General features: G+C 43.6%; 1 protein-coding gene across 4 annotated transcripts in view; it reads right to left on the bottom strand.

Moving 5' to 3' along the window:
• Nucleotides 1-23,126, bottom strand: part of LOC148038702 (3-hydroxyisobutyryl-CoA hydrolase-like protein 5) — a 77,663-nt gene that overhangs the window by 2,401 nt on the left and 52,136 nt on the right. For all 4 annotated transcript variants that reach the window (XM_087674437.1, XM_087674429.1, XM_087674436.1 and 1 more), the window contains 4 exons: nucleotides 17,313-17,373; nucleotides 8,357-8,455; nucleotides 8,138-8,239; nucleotides 8,013-8,054 (listed from right to left, as the gene is read on the bottom strand). In XM_087674437.1, the coding sequence (XP_087530563.1) occupies nucleotides 8,013-8,054; nucleotides 8,138-8,239; nucleotides 8,357-8,455; nucleotides 17,313-17,373 (304 nt within the window). The remainder of the gene's footprint in view (nucleotides 1-8,012; nucleotides 8,055-8,137; nucleotides 8,240-8,356; nucleotides 8,456-17,312; nucleotides 17,374-23,126) is intronic.

Raw genomic sequence — 23,126 nt, 5'->3', positions numbered from 1 at the left:
AGTCTCTCTCCAAGATAGTAATAATGTATCTCAATTGCAATATCCAGTTTGATAAAAGACATCTAAGCAAAACACACTCAACTATAGCTATAAAAGCCGCCCTGTATTCAGCTTCACAACTCAAAGTAGCCATTGTAGGTTGCTTCTTGCTAAGCCGAGAGATGCAAGCATCACCAAGTAAGTAAAAGTTTCCATTGGTGGACACTCATGTCAAAATATCCTGCCTAGTCACTATCAATTAAAGCATGCAATTTGAGGTACTACAAGGATATAACAGCTTCAAAGCTCATATGCCTTCTAAATATCGAAAGACAACCTTAACAGCTTGCCAATGCTCTAAGCCCTGGTTGTGCAAAATCTACTCAATTGGGATACAGCATACTGAATGCTGTCACGCCATGTAATGGACAAAAAGATCAAACATCCAACTACCTATTGATAGAGAGAAACATCAAAAGGATGACCAACATCCTCAAGAGAAAACCGGAAGCCTAACTCAACTATAGTACACACGCTCTCCTCATGTAGCATTCATTTATGCATCCCATTGTGCAGAGCGCCTTTGAGCACATTGCTCACACCAAATCCTAAATTGTCTCCACTGACATTACATACCTCTTCACTTCGTCATCAACACCCTTGCGAGTGGCTTGAATTCATACAATCTATTTTGTGATTTGTGAGCCAATCACCCTCTCTTTCCCTCCTTACATCATCTTTGCAAGTCTTGGTAGGCCAGTAGACAACCAATGAGCACCCTTCGTCCGATACCTTGGCCTCTTTGGGGTGGCCCTCTAGACTCCCACCATCACCTTAGTAGTCTTGGTGGGTTCTTGAGTAACCAATGTGCAACCATAGACTGATGTCCAAGCTGTTTTGGGGTGGGATATCTTAGGGTACACACAGGGTGACCTACGCTTGGAGTCCCATTCTCATTCCAGTTTGTCTGAGAGGGGGTGTAAAGCTAAAAAATGTGAGCATTTCTCATCTCAAACTTCAATACTAAAAATAGTTTTTGTCCCATAAGCAAACTTCCACAGTTAACATCCTTGTTCATTTACTCCATCCACTCTCCACTACCCAATGTGGCTTCCAGCTCTACCACTGACTCCTGCCACCTGCCCTCTCAACCACGTGACCACATCGCATCTCCATCAGTTTTGAGCTTACGTTTTGCAGCTATGCAGGCCGCACATCTGACTACTACTCTCTTCCAGCTGTTGCCCAGCTTTAAACTACTGTGTGTGACCAGCAGCCCTCATTTTCACGTAGTGCACGGCTGCATTTACCAGCTCTAGCCTCTGAGACTGCTGTGTTTTGGTTCCCAGCCTGCTGCCATGTCATTTTCAGCATCATCTCCACTCCAACTATTGGTTATAGTGCTCGGGATCCATCTCCAATGTACGTCACGCTCCAACTAATCCCTCAGCCTGCTCCCACAAGAGTCATCGGCTGCTGGGCAGTTCTACCTTTGAGCATCAGCATTCATTCATTTCTCTTCAATAATGCATGAGCATTCATCCATTTAATTCAAATATATCTTTCTTTTCTATTTGAGTTTTTGAATTTTTGATTTTGTATTAATCGTGTTTGTACATTCTCTGTTTCCTCGATGCAGACACTGGCATATCTTCACACACGTGTCTCTGGTATTGGCATTGTCTAGTGTCTCGTGCCAAGCTCTACTGTGGTGATTCTGACCCTAGATGGAGTTGTGGCAACAAATTAGGGGAGATGGACACAGCCTGGGCGAGGAATCAAATGAAAGTTGCAAGGGTGGATGGAGAAGCTGATGATGCATCCATGTGTGCAATGTGGATGTGGCTTGGATGGAAGGGAGCGCTTAAAGCAACAAAGGCAAGAGGAGGGCAGCTGCATGGAGGTAGTGGGGGAAAAGCAAATCACTAGCAAGCAAGGACAAGATGGTGACAAGCAAGGCAAGTGACAAAATGTTGACAGGCGGGTAGTGATGCGCTGATAGGTAGTGTGTCAAGCTGGATGATGATAGAGATGGTGGATCTATAATAAGTCCTCAAATGAGATTGATAGCTTGGACAAAGATAAAGAAGATGAGGTTGAGATGGATGATATTGAGTGGCAAGCAAGATGGTTACGAGCGGATAGTGGTGCAAGGCAGGCAGGTGGCAAATGGGTAGTGGTGGGCGGCAAGGAGTTGGTGGGCAGGCAAACGAGGTGAAGTTGTAGTATTCAGCCATTCCAATGCTAGGCAGCAAGTTTTAGAGCCAAAAGCAGTCGTCAAACCAAGTTAGCATGTTGTCAAAGCCTGGCACCATAATCGCGAGATTGTCCAAGGCTTCACCACTTCGCGCATGTTAGGTCACATTAGATGTTGACTTTGCATTGGCAACGGCAAGGTGTCGGGTCACATCAAATGTTAACTTTGAAGTTTGCACTGTCAGTGTCAAATGTCATGTCTTTTCAAAAGCCTAAGACCTTGATGCTCATTGCTCTTCTAAAACATGCATTACTAACACATGGATGAGAGGATACAAGAGATTATCGCTCGAGCTAGAGCCATGCACCCAAAATTCTTCTCTACCTGGACAAAGATTGAGGCTATGTGATATGTATCATGTTATGGCTTGACCCATGGAGTTTTAGCTTTGTATATTATCGCCATGTTTACATATCATGAACATCCATGTCAAGTTTTGTTTCTTGGCCTCGTGGCATCTTAGTACCTTCATTACTTATGATAGTATTAGTTAGGATTTGCTTTTAGCTTTTACTTATTGTTTCTTATCTAGACAATTGTAAATCACTCCGTGGATGGTTGTAACTCATGGTCTCACATGTCATTTTGGCCTTTCATAATGTCAATAAATTATTTCATTTTATTTCTATATGTGGCATGACCAATCCTTGGCTCTCTTTTTTTTTTTGTTGGGTGGTGGTGTGTGAGTTTGGGTGTGTGTGGTGGTGTGGTGTGTGGGGGGTGGGGGTCACAATATTGCCAATGTGCATAATCCTTAAAGAGTATGAAAAGTGTAGCCCTAAAAAGCTCAAAAACAAAAGATCAATATTGAAGTATACAATCCTCACGTGACGACGATGCCAAAGAGAACAATCTTTTAAGGAAGTGAAGCGATTAGGGATAGTACATCAAATATAGCCATTTTGGCAAGACTTCAGAGTTTAGAGAATCTAAAGTTATTAAAAATAGTCACATTTTGCAAAGATACTCGAGTTTTTTAAGTATAAAAGCCATTAGAGATAGTAGGATCAAACTTAGCTATTTTGCAAAGACTCTAGAGAATAGTGTCTAAAAGTGCACACCCAAGAAAAAAGAATCACAACTACCCAACCATAAGGAAAGCCTTGATTGAGCAATTGGCGGGCACCACACTGTCTCCGATCATTGCCCGGTTCTTCTGACACTTGATCCCCTAGCATCTGCCCTAGACACACGATCCTATCAGATCCTTGACTCAATCTATAGGAGGAAGGAGATGATGAGACAGATAGAGCAGATTTGGACCATGGAGTGGGGCAAGAGGGATCGGATCGTAGAGGAGGTTGCAGAGGTCCTAGCCGAGTCGAGCAAAATCTACCAAGCGGCAGCCATACAGGCCAAGCAGCAAAGCTGGCAGGAGAAGAGAGCACTCCGGCGGGACATCACAACCACGTAGAGATTATTACAGGAGGCACCAGGGGATCTAACCCTCCACGCACAGGAGGTGCATGCGTGAACAGCCATTGCTGGCCTAGAGGACAAGCATTCGGAGCTCTCTTTCCACACCTCAGCAACCTTCCGGTCGCAAAAGGGGGACACGATGTGCAAGGAGTTCTTCCAGGTGCACCAGTCTCACACCGCAAGAGAGAAAATACGCAGCCTCCGAGATCAGTATGGGAGGACTCGTTCCAACCCGGACGAAGTGAAGGAGATTGCCACCGACTACTACAGGCACCTTGTCCAGCAGGAGACAGCTTGAGGTAGAGGACAGCGATGTAGACAGCAGGTCTAGGATCACATCCCGTCCCTCGTCATAGGGGAGATGGGACGCTTCCTCCTAGCCCCCTTCACAGAGAAGGAACTAGAAGAGGCTTTCCATGCACAAGATGGGCAAAAAATGCCCAGGAGAGGATGGCCTCTCTAAGGCCTTCACTATCTACTGGGAAGTGGTGAAGGACCCCCTACTGTTGGCCTTCCAAGAGATTTTCACTTCAAGACGACAGATGCCAGGGAGTCTTTCGGCAGGCCCTATCAGTCTTCTTCCCAAAGGGAAAGACCGGTTGGAGCTTTCTCAGTGGAGACCGATCACCTTATTGTCAATGGCCTATAAGGCACTGGCAAAGATGATTGGTAGGTGACTACGCCCCGTGCTTCTAGACATCATCCATGACACATAGACAAGCATTGTCCAGGATAAGAGCATCCTAGACAATGCTTTCACCTTCTTTGAGGCGACAGAGTGGACTCAGCACAGTGGGCAGACTAGCCGTACTACTCTTGGATTTTGAGAAATCTTATGACAAGGTGAACTAGGATTTCCTAGAGGGCACCATGGTGAGGTTGGGTTTCCCCCAGGTTTGGATTCGCAGGGTCTCCGCACTTTACAAATCGGCCACCAGCAGGGTTCTCATAGGTGGAAGGCGAGGGGAGAAGTTTCGACTGGAGAGATCGGTCCAACAGGGCTGCCCCCTGGCCCCATACCTGTTTCTACTCTTTGTAGAGGCGATGACTCTCTCCTCAGGTCACGTGTAAGCGGATTACGCAGCCTTCGACTTCCAATGAGAGAGGAGTCTGAGTTGTTAGACTCAGAGTATGCAGATGACACAGCACTCTACATAGAGGACGATAAGTCGATGCTGGAGAGAGTGAGGCTGGCTCTTCACATTTTCTGTTCTGCAACTGGAGCGAAAATCAGGCGAAAGTCGGTTGGTTTCCTCACAAATCCGGACTCTAGCACGGAGTGGGGCGTCCACCTAGGATTTAGATGGGTGAGCAGAGGGTAGACCGTCCGATACCTAGGGTTCCAAGTGGGACTCCACATCACTCCTACCCAGCAATTTCTTCTTATCCTTGATTCTATTCAGAGGAAGCTAACATACTGGAGCACGGCTCGCCTCTCACTAGCCAGCCGAGCCCTGGTGGTCAACCAGGTCCTCCTAGCGACGGCCTAGTACATCGCCTTGTGTTGGTGCTTCTCCTCATCCTGCATAGTGCAACTTCGCCGCCTAGTACGGAATTTCCTTTGGTCAAGGTCGGATGGCTCCAGGGATTCCAAGGCCAAGGTGGCCTGGGCGACCATCATACGGCATCAGGCAGAGGGAGGGCTTGGGATCATAGACACAAAGTATCAAAGTATGGCCCTCTTGGGCAAGCTAGTTGTTCACGGCGTCACACCAGGCGGGCAGACCTAGAAAGTCTTATTGCAGGAAGGTCTTCAAGATTGTAGACCGAGACTTGGCAGGGAGTGGAGGCCGTCCTTGAGATGGATCTTCATGTCAGCCCAGATCACCCCCCCCCCCCCCCCAGATCACCTTTTCTATGCAGCTTACTCCGCATGTGGAAGGGCCTCCGTAAGGCCCTAATCCAGAGCCCCTCAGGCTGCCAGCAGAAGATAGATCATCAGCTAGTGATCTGGAACCCCCAGGTCAAAGATCAGGAAGGGGCATAGATTGCGAACGCCCCCACATCCATTGGGTTGGTTGGGAGGCCAGCCCGGCCCGTACCATCAGGACTTAGCAGGAGGTATACAAGATGGTGGACAACGAGGTGCTGCAACGTGTATCGAGCTGCCAGAGAGGAGTGGAGTTGAGAAGAAGGGAGATAGACGCAACGATACCTCTGGAGTGGCTTGCTCCCCCGACACGTGAGCCATTAGAGCCCGAGGAGGTATGGTTCACTAGGTTTTCACCAGCAGGCATCCCCATACAGGTGGCAAGTAGGGTGGGCGGCGCCCCGCAGGGGATTTTCTTCACCGTTTAGGAGGGGGGGCGTATGGCCCTTGACAGAGGGCAGCAGAATGAGGGGATAGCTACCCTTTCGTGGAGGAGGATTCGGGTGATGGGCCTTCAGGGGAAGACATGGAGACTAGACCCCTATGTTTTTTGGAGGGACCTCAGGGAGTGGCGCCTTTGGATCTAGGAGAGCAGACCACTTGATGAGTTGGAGTGGGATCCAAGAGAGTAGCTATGGCCGGCCACTGCGGTCGCCAAGAAGCCACCGAGATTCTTAGAGTACACTACGAGGATTGGCAGACACGTACTAATGCACGAGGATATGGATTGGGAACCATCACGTAGCATGCATTGGGCGGAGCATAGCATCATGGAGCCTTTCCGACGGACTTTCTGGCGCCGCCTATGGGATAGCTGGAGGCCAAGAAGGGTATCGTATTTTTTATGGCTGGTGACACATGGAAGCTTGGTGGTGGGAAGTTGGCTTGCCCAGATGCAAGAGGGAGATTATAAGCGTTGCATACAACCTCTGGAAACCCCAAAGCATTGCCTTTGGTCATGTGAGGAGGCGCAGCTCGTGTGGAGAGGAGCATGCCGCATCCTTCGCCATATAGCACCCAGCCTTGGATGTATCTCATGGGGAGCTTTCTGCTGGCAAGCAGTCAGCTAGGGCTATCACCTTCTATATGAGGCCGGGATGCAGGATACGATATTCATTATCGAGGCAGAGTCGTGTGCAGTGGTCGGTTTGGAGTCGTGTGCACACTTGGGGTGGTCAGGACCTGTTCTTCGTGATGCAGGCAGGCAACCCCAGATGGCGATACACCCCCCCTCCATGGCTTCTTGCCCCTATCCCCCCCAAATCGCCTTGAGAGGCTTGTATGCATGATGTAATTGTGACTTTGCATCAGCTCCAGCTAGTCTGTTGAGCATGAGCACTCCGATGTAATCAATTTGTTTGAGTAATATAATCAGGCACATTTTACTTGCAAAAAAATAAGGAAAGCCTTAAAAGGCCAAAATAATTTGCTGAAGCCAAAACAAGGAAAAGGGCGCTGAGAGATGTACAATCACAAAATACACTCGTGTGCCAGCAGACATCTCAAAAAATGGAGGAATAGTCTCATTCAAAGCACCAGGTTTATCATAGACCACAAGGGCATACTACACTTAGCAAGCACAGATCCCGATTGGATAATTTCAAACATACTATTCTGCAGAACACCGCCCCCCCCAAAAAAAAAGAAAAAGAAAAAGAAAAAAGCTCACTTTAATTCACAATTTATTAGTACAATTTTTTGAAATCCTTCTTTCCACTTTCAAAAAGAATCTAATCAATGCCAAACCAAATTACCATGATCAGTGTTTCAAGCCATTGGCTGCAACAAAGTATTCATTGCCTCAGTTGTCATGTCATGAAGAGAAAATGTCTCGCATAAGCAGTGGAAACAGTAGAATTTGCCAGCGGTGTCAAAGGAATGGCTTCGAACCAGGTTCAAATCCTATCAACGAATCATAGTTGTGCTTTGTTTGCTGTTTGGATTTGACTTACCTGCTTATGCTTTTATTTCATGGAATGCTCCTATCCTGTAATCTATGCTCAATGTTCAACAAAGGAACTGGCTGACAATATTCAATCATGCTCTAAATCAATCTCCAGAAAGGCCTATAATGATTGAACAAAGCATAGATTCTTTGAGCCTGAGGAAACCTCATCAGTGTACCTTGAGGATTGACAACATCATTCGATCTAGAAATAGCTATGCAAACATGTGTGCATACAAAGGAGTCAGATACCCAGTATTCCAAACATGACGACTAAGATAAGGTGCTAGAACAGCTCCTCGTTTAGAAATCATCCTCAGTGCTCAAGCAGTGGTTTTATCAAACTACAGAGAACCTCTACTACTTGAAGTCAAATAACCACTATTTGGGTGAGGGGTGGCAATGTTCCATTAATTAGTGTGTCCAATCTATGCTCCTGTGCTTCTCTATAATCATCATGACCACTGAAGACACAGAATATTGGAACCTAGATCCCAACTCAGTCAGAGCTTGTAACTATTGAAAAAGTAACAAATAGATACCTGAGGAGTATGGTCCTTGTCAAGAATGTGAGCCCTGATTCCCTGAAAAGCAATAGAGCAGTCAATAAGCTTTCTGGATACCAACCTCCTTAACATGACTGACCAAAACCTACATCTGTACACACCTCATAGAAATCTTTTGAAATATTTCCAGACACTGCTCGGCAACTCATTCTGTACTCCCGCTTGAGGCAATCAGGTAAAGATTCCTGTCGAGCCATGCGTATCTGAATGCCAAAAACATGGTGTCCAGGTAAACCAAAGAGTAACTAAAGGAATCCTATTTCAGTGTCATCAAATAACCCCATCGCCAATTAAAAGCAAGTCTTATTGTATCAACTCACTGATTTTAAAGCAAGTTTCTGGCTAAGTGGCGAGGCAGATCTCATGTTGTCAATAACATCTCTGTACCAAGCATAATCTGGCCCTTGTGCCTCAGCTTCCTGTCCAAAAAAGCCACAACAGATTGCAAACAGTACTTAAAATATGTATGTTACCTTCGAATAGTGATCCCAAACATTATCAAGCAGATGAAGTATTATAGCTTGTAGTTAGGCGCATCTAGCTCTTCAGACTTTTAAAATCCAAATCAACAAACGCAAAACACACTAAAAAGAACTCCATCATGAACGAAAATAACTGTTCCCCAAAACAGATGTCATAAGCAGCTTAAACAAAGACCAGTTCGTCTCTAGAATGTTTATTGCTTACAAATGGTAAACATCCAAAAGTCAACACTGCAGAAACTCTACGTCAATCTCATCTAACAGTCTTGAAAGTTGTACTCAAGATTCTCCACTATAGGGGAGGAGAACCAATTACATTGCGTATAGAATGCAGTAGATAGCCAATAATAGAACCTCAAAATCTAGAGAATGTAGAAACTCTAGACTACCACACACTCTCACAATCTTGAATGGTGTACTCAACATCTGTATATTCTTATCTTCACCATAGCTGAAGTGACAATCTTGAATTATTTATCAAGATTTGTGTACTTTATCTTAACCATGGCTGAAATGAATACATTTATAGTGGGCATGCATTCCAGTAGTAAAATCATTCAGAAATGGAGTCTCTTGGGAGAATGTTAAAGCATCTCAATACTGGAGGACACAGCACCTTACTATATTCAACAAATTTGAATAATATACTCAAGTCTCTCCTCTAAGGCAGGTTGCAAAGACAAACCCTACACACAATGATTTTCTATCACTAGTACAGATTTCTTTTTTTTATTTTCAGAGAAAACTAAAAATTCCATTAACACTCCTCAAAACGAAGTATCGCAAGGCAAAAAGAAAAATACAAAGCAGCACTATAAGGGCCTTCCATATCAAGAAATATGTAACAAGGGGAAGTCCATTACAAAGCTTAAATGACTAGCCAGTCCAGAGGTCTATAATACCAGATGATGTGGGTCTGGAAAAGAAAAATGGTGCTACAATCCCATGTCTTGAGAAAAGCATCTCTCCTAATAGTCTCTAAACTGCCCTGTATTCTCTTGTCCAGATCGTAGAGAGAATCTCTACAGTAGACATGTCCAAAAAATCAATAGCCTCCCTACATCTGGCTGTCTATATCTACCAAGCAATAATGCTCGCTATTGTTGCCACATGTGGTGCGAGGATCGAGACACGCAATGCTCGCTAGCAGCAGAGAGACACAGAGAGAGTGCTGAGTAGAGAGTAGGAGTGAGCACGACTTGTGGGTACAATGACGAGTGTACCTCTTTAGGTTTTTAGATAGATATATATATGAAAGTACAAGTGTGCTAAGGGTGTATTCACACCCGAGCACATATAAAAGGCACGAGGGACCTTTATTCCCAACCACCTCCCACCTAAAGGCAATGTGCATTTAAGAGGATGAAAAAAAAAACAACTAAGTCTAGGTATGTACAAAGCTGAAGTACATATATCTATCCAACTCCCATCATCTATCGGCAATGAGTAAACCGCTTTGCTGGAAGACCCTTCGTGAGAAGGTTTGCAGGATTATCATCTGTATGCACTTTGACAAGCTCAATGCTCTTGTTGTCAATCTCTAATGAAGTGGTACTTCACCTGTATGTGCTTCGTCTTTGCATGAAAGATGGGATTCCGTCCTAGCATGACAGCACTCTGACTATCACAATCAAGAACAGGTAACTTTGTAATGCCAAGCTCTCCCACCAAACATGAAAGCCATAAAGCCTACTTGCATGCCTCAATGGCAGCCATATACTCTGCCTCCATAGTAGACAATCCAACACACTTTTGTTGCCAGGAGATCCAAGAGACTGCTCCTCCTGTGAAGGTAAACACATACCCAAAAGTGGACTTTCTGCAATCCGCATGACCAGCATAGTCTGCATCCGTAAAACCAATGACAGACGCCTTCCGCTTTCCAAAGCAGATGCACAACTCCTTTGTGCCTTTGAGGTATCTCATAATACCTTTCACTGCTTCCCAATGCTTTTTACTAGGGTTCGCCATGTATTTGCTAACCACTCCCACTGCAAAGGCAATGTCAGGACGTGTAGCAACCATAGCATACATCAAGCTGCAAACAGCTGTCTTGGCCATTTCAACCTTCTAATCATCAGATGTTGGGTTGTCCTCTGCGATGAGTTTCACATATGGAGGCAATGGAACCCCAATTGTCTTCCCCCCCTCCATATTGAAACGCTGCAAAACCTTGGAGATATACTCCTACCGAGATAGATAGAGTAATCCTTTCGACTTATCTCTGAGTATTCGCATGCCAAGAATGTGATTTGCATCACCAAGATCCTTCATGTCAAAGCTGCCATGAAGACTTTGTTTCAGTGAGTCCAAGGCATGAGTATCCCTGCCACCCAGCAATCAACATGTCATCAACATACACAACCAAGATAATCAAGTTGTCATCTGCAGCCTTCTTGGTGTACAAGCAGTGATCCACTTGACTTCTATGAAAACCTGGAGATTGCATAAATGTATCAAACTTATAATACCATTCTCTTGGTGCTTATTTCAGCCCATACAAACTCCTTTTGAGTTTACATACCATCTTCTCTTTCCCTTTTGCCACAAACCCTTCACGCTGCTGCATATATATGTCTTCATGCAAATCACCTTATAAGAATGCAGTCTTTACATCCATCTATATGAGCTCCATATCTTCACCTGCAACCAAGCCCAAAATGGTTCTCAATGTAGTTACCTTGACTAGAGGAGAGAAATCTCATCGAAGTCAACTCCATGTTCCTGCTTGTATTCCTTCGCAACCAATCTTGCTTTGTACTTTGGCAAGGAACCACGAGTGACCTTCATCTTATAAACCCATTTACATGGAAGGGTTTTTTGCCCTTTAGGCAACTGCATCAAGTCCCAAGCGCCATTTTTCTCAAGAGATTCCGTCTCTGAAAACATGGCTTTATATCATTTCTTGTTGTCCTGTCTATCCATTGTTTCCTTGAAGCAAGACGGTTCACCACAGTCTGTCAAAATAACATAATCAGCCACATAATTTGCACCAGGAACGAATCTATCAGGTTGTCTAGTAGCCCTAGACGATCTCCTAACCCAATGATCATTGTTTACTAGCTGCTGAGCATTTTCAGCTTGTTGTCTTGGCATTTCAGACTACAAATCAACATTAACAGCTTGTTGTCCTGGCTATTCCTACACATGTAGTGGCTCATTATCATGGGCAATAACTGACTGATCATTTCCAGCATTATTTTTTGCATTTGCAGATCCATTTACATCAAGTATTTGCTGCTGTACAACGGGCACATTTTACTGTCCAAAAGGTATTTCTTCCCGGAATACAACCCTACGGACCTCCTCAATCTTTTTGAGATGTTTATACATGCGATATTCCCGGAAGATAACATCATTGCTACGTACTACTTTCCTTTTCTCGGGATCCCATAATCTATACCCCATTTCACCCTCGTCACCATATCCTAGGAAAATGCATTTACAAGACTTTAACTCAAGTTTACTGCGTTTTTCTTTACAAATGTGCACAAATGCTTCGCAGCCAAACACTTTCAAGTGTGCATACGAAGGTGTCTTGCCCGACCACACTTCTTGGGAAACTCCCCTCTCCCCCCCCCCCCCCAAAGACCTGTTGGTGACCGATTAATCAAGTGTACGGCTGTCATAACAACCTCTATCCAAAAACCATGGGATAATCCAGCATGAGACAGCATCGTACGGACCTTATCCTATATGGTCCAATTCATACGCTCTGGAACTCCATTTTGGGATGGATTATGAGGAGCAGTGAGCTCCCTCTTTATCCCTTTCTTGTCACAAAATGCCTGAAAGGCCTTGGACACATATTCCCCACCATTGTCAGAGCAAAGACACTTAAGTATCTTATCAGTCCAATTTTCAGCCAATGCCAAGAATTTTTGAAACTTATCAAGCACTTCATCCTTGCTACGAATAGGATAAATCCATACCTTCCATATAGCATCATCAACAAAGGTGACAAAATATTTATTTTCCCCTAAAGATAACCCTGGCATCTGACATACATCGGAATATACTAACTCTAGAGGGGAAGATTTCAGCGAACGAGCCTTCTTATGAGACGTCTGTGCATGTTTACCATAAACACAATGCTCAAAATTAGCATAACAAAGACAAGGCAAGTAACCCAAACGAGAAAGCACTTTCATTCCAGTTTGACTCATGTGTCCCAACCGGCCATGCCACAAAGAAACACTTGGCTGCTCGGTCACGGCAACAACATGATTACTCACACTAGATACATGGAGAGAATACAAGGTATCACTTTTACAACCTCTGGCAATCACTCTAGATTCCTTACAGATCTTCCATTTCCCATCACCGAAGGTGGTATAAAATCCATCGTTATCTAGCTGCCCTGTGCTAATCAAGCTCTTCTTGAGCTGAGATACATGCCGTACATGTTGAAGTGTGAAGACAAAACCGTGCTGAAACTGCAACTGCACATTGCCAATACCTGCAATGTCACATGCATAGTTGTCCCCAAGATGGACAACACCATGTCGACCCCCTGTATAGTCAGAGAACCACTCACGATGAGGGATGACATGAAAGGAAGCACCTGAATCGAGAATCCAAGTATGCATGTCATCATCTATATCTGCAAGTAAAGCATGTGCACCAAAGTATGAAGAGAACAAGAGTACGTCATTCTGACTGTCATTGTCATGAGTGATGACTACATTCACCTCTTCAATTTTGGCACTGCTCTTCTTAGGCTAACTCTCTTTCTTTTCTTCCTTGCTATCAACTGTCTTCTGCCCTTTTCTTTCTCTTTCTTCCATTTGTAGCAGTCACGTTTAAAGTGACCCTTCTTGCCACAACGATGGCATTCAACATCCTTGCCACATGATTTACTACGTCCCTTGCTATCAGATTTGCCTTTTTGCTGTGATAAGCCCCTAGTATGCAAAGCACTGGAAGACTACTGGATGCATTGTTCTGCCAATTCATTTCTTCCATGAGTAGAGCACTCTCTACATCAGCATACAAAAGAATCGCATTAGAATTGCTCATAGCAGTCCTGAATGTATCCCAACTCTCTGGCAGAGTGCAAAGCAAGAACGTAGCCTTAAATTCTTCATCAATCAAAAACTTCAAGGCAACCAACTGGCTGAAAATGGAGTTAAACTCACTCAAGTGAGTAGACAATGTTATACCCTCATGAATAAGCAAATCCATAAGCTTTTTCAGTCAATACACTTTGCTTGTGGCACTCTTCTATACATACAGTTCTTCCAATGTCGAGTCCAAATAGCATATGCAAAATCCAAACCTTCAATGTTATATAGCAAGGCATCAGAAATCGATAGCTCGATGGTTGAGCGTGCAAGCTCATTTAACTCATCCCAATCTTCCTGTTCCAAATCTGTAGGCTTTGCCCCTTTGGTCTTAATCGGCTATGCCTGCTTCTTCAACAACAAGATATAGTAGCACTGTTTTTGCCAGACTGCAAAGTTATGTGCATGAGATTATTGTTGTCACTACTGCCAGCCATGATTTTCAGCCCAAATGTGACCAAAAAATTCAGTAAATGTAGGCCCAAACTATCACACAAGTGACCAAGGTACAAAACAAGGACCAACCAGCAATAAATAATCACGTAGAAGCAGAAATTTCAGATCTGCAGATAAATTTTCAGAAGCACTAAACCTTGTGCTACAGCACTCCACAGCTGATTACAGCTGTTTTATGGGCAAATACATCACATTACATGAGAAGTCCCAAATTTTAGCTGCAATTTCTGTTGCACATGCAACCACGGTCACAAAATTTGACACGCACGGTCAAAAGCCCCAAGAGAGCAATTTCAGCAAAACCCCCAAATTTCACTAACCGATCTGTCCCGATTGCATTAATACATGTTCCCGAAGCATAGAACGGACAAAAATTAGTAAAATTTTGCAAAAGACCCAAATTTCTTGGGTCCAAATGTGCACCAATGTCAGCCAATCTGACTCAGCTGAACAAAATTTCACCAATACAGCAAAAGCCCCAACTTTTATGAGTCCAATGTTGAGAAATTTCACTCAATTTAGTAAAATTTCAATAAATTTGGTGAAATCCCCAATTCAAACCCGCACAATGTCTGCAATTTCTGACGTAGATGCCTCAATTTTGCATGAGCAGCACTCAATTTGGAAAAGCCCCAAGTTTCTGGGCCTAAATCTGCACACTATGCTTGCGCGCGCGAATCCCCGTTAGGAAAGAGAGGTAAAAACTGATTTTCCCTTCGCGCTGGGGGTGCAAGTTGCCGCCTCGTCGCCTACCTGCCGTCGCATGGTCTCCGCCTGCCTACTCCAACACTCCCGTTGGACACACCTGCCCGTTGACTGGTCTTGTAAGGCAAGCTACGTTTGCCTACAACGCACCGATCTTGTCGCTTGGCGCCACACGTTTTGCAACATGTTGTCTGCAGCTCTAACTCTTTTGACTTGCGTGCAGTTCTGGAACTGTCCACGCCTGACTGAAGTGTGACCTCTTGGCCTGCGGTGACAACTGCAAACTGCCGTCTGCTGCTCGTCCACCTACCCACCTACAACCCTACAACACTTTCTCCTCGCCAACGACACCTCTCCTACACCTGCCAAATGCTGACGATTGGTGCCAACTCCGGAAAGCGTGCACAACCTGCGAGCTCTAATACAAGTTTGTTCCCACCTGTGGCATGAGGATCGAGACACGCAGTGCTTGCTAGCAACAAAGAGATAGAGAGAGAGTACAGAGTAGAGAGTAAGAGTGAGCACAACTTGTGGGTACAATGACGAGTGTACCGCTTTAGGTTTTTAGATAAATATATATATGAAAGTACAAGTGTGCTAGGGGCGTGTTCACACCCGAGCACATATAAAAGGCACGAGGGCCCTTTATTCCCAACAGCTATGAGCTCTCATCTGTGACAATGCCCCTGATTCCGCACTATCTGAGAAATCTAGCATGATAGTCTTGCTCACAAGCTACCCCAAAATAAAATAGGCGTGACACTCATGTACATCCTCATATGCACAAGCTGGGCCTCTGTCTATGACCCAAGCAACCATGCCCCTCGTAGCAATCATGAAGTCTATAATACCATGAAACACCATCATAAGGGCTCTCCTCTAGACCTCTTGAGCCTTTGGGCAATCCCATATGCAGTGCCTTTGCGTCCCCTCATGCTCCGCACATCTAGCGCAAGGAGCAAGGTCTCTACCATAGCCAAGCCACATACCACCACTGTCAAAATCCTATGTGCTAGTAACCAAAGAAAGAGTGAAATCTTTCTTGGTCTAGAGCAGTCCTCCAATCTCCTCCAAAAGTCTGCAAGGGAAGGCTGTGATATACCCTGGGTAGTCCAATGCTCAGCTGCAGCTGGCACTGCTCTAATCCTACTCATCTGTATCCTCCTCCCCAACCTAGTGGTATAACCAAATTAGGGCACATCCCAAAGTGTCTCTGCAAATGGATCTCTCCATACCCACTCCCCAGGATCCCATTGGAGTCTCTATAGCAGCTTCCTCTTATTTGCCCAATGTCTCCATCCATCTACCATACAAGTCTGAGAGTCTGGGCCAAGGTACCAAGTCCTGTCACAATGAGCCACAACTCTAATCCTCTATCAATAGCATCCCATCAACTCTGACTAATCCAGATATTCTGACATAAGTCTGCCATCCATCTCCACTAAGAAAGTAAACACTCTCTCTTTGCTGGTGTCTACCACTGCAAGAAGGATCTCTCCTCGGATAACGAGCCCAATCCATGCCTGATCGGTCAGTGTCAGTCCTCCATTCAGGGGGTACGACCTCCCTAATGCACTCCATTATGGCTCTAGCCCCCTTGACCAGTATAGATTCTTCCTTCCCATCAGATTCAAGACAGTAACTGAGACTGTTCTAGTGCTATTCTGGAAGGCACTTACCTTCAAAATAACAAGGAAAGGTATCTAGCATCTGGAATCTGAAGGATATCAAAAACACAAAAATAGGAACGATTCTCTGAATTCCACATCTTGATTATGCCTTGCTACTGTGGTCTTGAAGGTGCAAGAATAGAAAGTTGGAAGTTCTAAAATTCAGATCAGATTCCAATACAAAACTCTGCATGCAACAAGAATGTCTCAAAAACTGCCATGTCAATGTATGAATCTGCCTGCAAGGAAATGAAAGGTAAAGAACATGATGCTAAACTTTTTGGAGTAAATGGCAAATACATCTAAACTGAGCCATATCTCACAAGTCCAATTGTGGATACTTGTTTGAAGGGTTTAGAAGGATCGCTGCATTGCTTTGCACTACTTCAGGAGGTCTTCAAACAGTTGTAATCAATGTTAAATATTATTTGGCCTTCTTCTAAATACAGGTGCAAAGAAACATTATTTGATTCACTTCTCCTTTTCTCATGCTTAAAGTTCATCTTAAATGCTCCATAATAGAACAAGCTCCAAATGCAACATTATCAATCGCGGATGAACTCTTGGTACAAAAATAGACGATGTCTTAGGAAACATTGTCCAGGCCAGAGGCAAAGTGGGGGGATGATTACACCTCAACTTGGCAGTTCGCAGATCTATCGATATTGAGATCAAGATAATGTCAGATGAAGAAGTAGTTAAGAGTAACAGAAGTACCTATAAAGAAACTATAGCAAGATACCATCATGCAAAAAAGGAAAATCAGGAGGATACACTAGTATTTCTATTATTTCTATAAGATTGAGAATTGTTGGCCACATTTTCCAAAGTTACTTGATTCGATGACCAAAGTCAGAAAAACAAAAGGATAAATGCTTTAAACAGTTGTTTGAAACTCACGAGTGCATAAATTATGTCTTCAACCCTTTCAAGAGAAAAACACCTATTGATCGCCTCAGCCCTGTAAAACCAGCATGTGTCTTCTGTCAAGTTTATGTACACAGTTTGTACTTAAACCACAGTTCTAACCCATTGCTTCTTCATAAACATTTTTAAATGGTTTGAAGAATAACTAAATGTGGCAGGCTTTTTACAATCAGAAAACATTTTTTACACAACTTCAACTGGAATTGATCAATACCATCCAATCTGTGACAATCTAGAGGAAATGCCTGACTGATTGAAAATATTTAATCTATGTGGAATAAAGACCAAACTGTGGTCAATCCAGGTGATCAACAGAACTTGTGCATACTCATCCAATCTAAAGTTTGCATGCATGCTGTAGGCTTTAGAAAGAGTGTGCAGGCCACACAAAAGAGGAAGGAGATTAAAACATCAAAATCTACAACAGTTGATACATTCTCAACAAAAACTTCTAATCAAGTATGGTATTTGAAACCATGCATTCTTCTTTGGCCAAAGTTTCTAGAAGCGTCGTTTTTTTTCCAGAGAAAAGAATGATAAGAGGGCAGCTTGGAGGCTATGAGAAGGAGAGATGCTTTTCTCAGGACCTGAGATTCAGCCACACATGGTTTGGCACTATAGGCATTATTGAATCAAGTACTCGAACAATGCATTATTCACATGCATGTATGAAAAAACTTATGCATTTAACAATCCCTACAATGTCTCTAAAGTGTGGACAAAGTCTACAGCAGATCAGACATTGTCTCACATCATACTTGGAGTTTTGCAAGGACATGCAGCCACTATGATCTAGCTTTTCCTTGATCGCTTGAAGGGCCCATTCCACAGATTCCAACAAAAGATATTCAAGCCAAAGGGCATGTTAGATGACCAATAATGTCAACAGGCCATGATATTGCATCCAATGGCTTAAGAAGTAGCCATCTACATTCACGAAATCCTCAGCACAGGCATTTGTCCCCCCTAAAATAGTCCTACAGCACGACAATCCAATGGCAGAAGTAGCCAATTAGGTTCACAAAATCCTTGATATAGCCATTTTACCACCTAAATATGATAGGGTAATATAATTAATCTGAGAGAGAGAGAGAGAGAGAGAGAGAGAGAGAAAGAGTGATGACTGCTTCTGCAACTGTTCAGTACTATCTTCACACCTTGCTGCTGGTCAACATCCATACCTGCTGCATTTTGCAGCCTGCACTGGAATTTCCATCACAAGCAACTGGCGAGTCACCAGAAAGCTCTGTTTTGCAGCTTGCTGCTGGTATAACATCATCTGCTGTTGCATTTCAGCCTCTCCATCCATTAGTCAGAGAACTGCTCTTTCAGTCTACAGTGTTCCTCAGCCTCAGCAACATTGACAGCTCCAAGAACTGCAGTGTTTTGGCTGCACCTTCCTGCTGCCATGCTTCTGCCCAGACCCTTTCCTTCTCCACTGGGCATTGATTTTGGTAGTTTGCTGTGTTCAGGAGAGTAAGACATACTCCAGCATACCTCAGCCCATGCCCTTGAGGAACAGTTCGCGGTTGGAAAACCTCCTCTCCTTCAGCATTCCTTCTATCTTATACCTCCATATACTCAATTTATTCATAGAGTTTCATTCTGTTCATCTGCGCTCATTTCTAAGTTCATTTGTCATTTGCATGATAGTTTCAAACATAGTATTGAGCCACCAAATTCAGGACTGGCATTCACAATTCATTGTCAAGCATTCAGCATATTTTTTGCTCCTCAAATCAGCCCCAAAGAGCTTTCTCTATGTGAAAAAGATTTTTATTTTGCACAATAGGACTAATGCCCAAAAAACCCCTCTAAAACCACATGTTGTGGGCATCTTTGTCATGGTCTTAGTCACCGTCATTCATTTCCAATCTCTTCCAATCATTCTTCTACTTCTTGAGGTGCTGCCCCTCCTTCCTCTTGCAGGTGCCTAGTGGATGCTATCACAACGAAGCTGCTGCTGTCCACTCAGAGCATCCTCAACCTGTCACCATCTTAGTTTGGCTGTCACCCAGCAGCTGCCTGCCTTTGTCGACCTGGTGCCCACCTGCCTTTTGCTTCTAGATGCCCTCACCTTCAGCTGCAGCAGTCATCATTACAACTGCTGCATTTTTTGTCTCCTGATCTGCTACAAGCTGTCCACTGGTTGCTGCAGCCTTCTTTGCACTAGTTTGAGCAGTCATTTTCATCTACCGTGGGCTGCACTCTGCATTTTGCTATTCCTAGCTATCAGAAGGCTGCCAACCATCATCTGATGTTTTTGTCACCATTAGCCAGCAGTCGTCTACAACAGACTTTCCTTCTTTCTTTTTCCCCCAAAGAAAAGAATATTCTACTAATAACACCTCCAAGAAGATCCCCCAACAGTAAAATAAAAAGTACAAAGAACCCTGTGGAGAATGATTAAGTTCATCACAAATACAATGGTTGCATGAAAAAGCAGTCTCGTGGGCTATAATGCCAAACCATCTAAGGGACTGTGTGCCAAAAGGTGGTGGAGTCTTATGTCCACAAGAAGGCATCTCAGCACCTCCTCATTCTCTCAGAGCCACCCTACACCCTCTCCCATCTCCCACAGAGAGAATGGATCGTCTCTGTCCAAATCCTAAAGAGTCTGCAGTTGAGATATCCTGGTGGTCTATATTATGGCTGCACCTAATGGTCCAAATCTACAAAACAATAAAACTAGCAATCAGTTCCCATCTATGCCGACTAATCTGGAGTGGGGAATCAAGATCTGCACAGACACTGACCAACAATGAGAAAGAAGTGGCTCCCCTGAAACTCCTTGGTTGCCCTCTATCTATGAACCAAGCTACAGCTGTCCAAGTCACAACCATGGTCTTTGTTGTGCCATGAAAGAACATACCGAGGGCTCTCCTCCATATCTCCTAGGCTCTAGGATAGTCCCATAGGCAATCTCTATGTCTCCTTGAGCTCACCACATCTCACACACTACTGGACCCCTACAATACCCAAGCCATGTACCAACTACTAAGCCCTTGTGAGCTAATAGTCATAGGAAGAGGGATATCTTTGAAGGCCTAAACCTGTCATCTAGCCTACTCCAAAGTCTAACAATAAATTATCTTAGATGCCCTATCTATGCCACTAAGAAGTGGCCATTAATGGTGTAGCCAAAGAAGGCCAAATCGCATAGCCTATTGAGAAATGGATCCCTCTAGACCCACTCTCATATATCCAATTATAATATCCAACTATTGAGAAATGGATCCCTCTAGACCCACTCTCATATATCCAACTGTAATATCTCAAGGGGCCTTCTCTTATAAGCTCACTAACTCCATCCATCTAACAAGCACGTGTGATGCTGACATACAGTGGGATCAAACCCCTTCAGATCCTTGTACAACCATGCAAACACATCCAAGGTCTCCTTCAAAAGGTTATACAAGGCCAGTAGCTTCTCTTCGAGAAGACCACAGCCCACCTTGAGATCACACTCAATTTCTTCTGCCCACCTTGAGATGACACTCAATGGCTTTTCACCTTCCACTTCTCTTATAAAGATTCCACGTATTGCTTCCAGGTACAAATTAATTTCTTCTGCCCACCTTGAGATTACGCTCAATTGCTTTTCACCTTCCACTTCTCTTATAAAGGTTCCACGTATTGCTTCTGAGTACAGATCTGCTTCCTTCAAGCAAGTTAGATGATTTTTTAATGCTCCACTAGAATTGGCTTCTATTGCATTGGGCTATGACTCTTCTGATGCTACTAGCCTACTCAGAGGACTATGTTTTGCTTCCTCTACAACAACCCCAATCTCAAATACCTTCCTTGATACTCTTAATAGTACATCCCCTTGCCCTAAATTGCCCAAAGGACATCATCCATGAGTTCCTAAATCCCCTAGATCCCTTCAAAGGTGGACTCAAAGGGGGTCACAAGCTATCATGATCATTCATTATGGATTGCATTCACTCTCTCCATCCCCCCATCCTTCATGGGAGAACCATGTTTCTCTTCCTCCACACCACAGCCATCAACACACCATATTGAGGGTTGCGGCCTTCTTTATTCTTCTTTTTCAGCATTGACATCCAAGATCTATTAGTTCTACCTAGACCGGGGCAGTAAAACTTCATCCATGCCTTGGTGGCTATGCCTTCTTAGTCTTACTACCATGGAGACAAAGATACTGGCTTCTCTCCCTAGGTGGAGTTTCAATCACCTTCAGCTATCACCTTGGCTATGGTTGTTCCTCACAAGTTTCATCTATGGTAGAGCTTTCCCTCCTTGAATTACACGTGCTTCTATCGCAATCTTCATCTCTTGGACAATTGGAGAGGACTATTTTGTACTATGTAGGGCTTGTTTTTGCGGGTATTGTAACTTGGCCTTGGTTTCCTTCATTGACAAGTTTTTGATTATAGAAATTTCTTCTTGAAGAAGAATATGCTCTAGAATTCACGCTAGCCAGCAATGGGAAAAATACGTGCACCCTAGTCCCCCACCCTTTTGACAATAAGGGGTGTGAGATGGCACTTCCCAAAGTCACAAAGTCCAAATCAAGATGCTGCATCTCAATAAGAGCTGCATGACCACTATCCTTGATACCTGCCCCATGTTAAAAAAGAATCTAACCTGAACAATGTCTTTTTCTTGCTGTCCTCATATTGCTCCTTTTCATCTCTCTTATCCCGATGGTGATGATCGTTCTCAATGCATAACAATACTCCTTAGCCTTTCCATTTCTTGAAATCTTACAGACAAAGCAACTACCCCCTTCCAACCCTATCCACATTCAAAACCAAAAACCTTAGGTATTCAACAATAAGAGCTTGTGTCATCAGAATGAGAAATAAGCGTAACAATTTGATTAAAATGAGCTCTATTTCTAGTATCCCTAGCTCTTGGCATGGTGATAATTGCATCGGCAATGAAGGATTTCACACTACAAATGGAACTTCAGAAATGTGCAATTTCCAAAGAAACTTACAAAATGTGCAAGTTTTCTAAGATTTAATGATCATTTGAAAGCCTCTCCTAACAAGCATCTCATTTAAGTTGTAAAGCAAGCTTGCTACTTAAGTTTCATCCAATGAGCAGCCTACTTATCATTAATCAGTCATTGGTTAATAAGGTCCTAATTAAATTTGAATTTTGATTAGTGAACAGCTTGTGACTTATTTGAAAAATTGATTTGGCTATTTGGGACCTCTCTCTCTCATTTGAGCAATACAAGTTTAGAAAAAAACCATTGTTCTCTTCTTTACTATAAAACTTCTAGGTATCCACAACAAAAGATGAGTTGAAGACATGTATGGAGTAAGGACAAAAACCAATCTTCATCTCTCAACATGGGGAATCCATTGAGCAACTCTACTACTCCATATACAACAAGGTATGGTGTTGGTTTTGACCTGATTCTCATCAAAACAAGTTATTATGGCACTATGTGTGACATTCTCTCTTCATTTCCGAGATCCCAAGCCTTGTGCACTTTCTAGATAATGTTGTCGTGAAGAAATTAATGAATTATCACCAAAATGAGAAATTAACTTAATTATTTGATTAAAATAAACTCTAATTCTAATATCCCTGGTTCTTGGCACGGTGACCATTGGAGTGGCAAGAAAGGATTTGACACTAGGCGTGCAATGGACAAGTGTACAGGTTATGCCATATAAGAACAAGGCAAAAGAAATTTAGGAAATATGCAATTTCCAAAGTAACCTAAAAGATATGTAGTATGAACAAAGCATAGATTTGTTCCTGGTCGCAATGGGCTGTTGTTAACCCTCAAATGAACAAAGGTGG

The sequence above is a fragment of the Lygodium microphyllum genome, chromosome 3, assembly GCF_053477565.2.
Source record: "Lygodium microphyllum isolate KBCC chromosome 3, Lygodium_microphyllum_v1.1.10, whole genome shotgun sequence".
Lineage (NCBI taxonomy): Eukaryota > Viridiplantae > Streptophyta > Polypodiopsida > Schizaeales > Lygodiaceae > Lygodium > Lygodium microphyllum.
The sequence above is the reverse complement of the archived record's forward strand: the minus strand, read 5'-3'. Positions and strand labels throughout refer to the sequence as shown.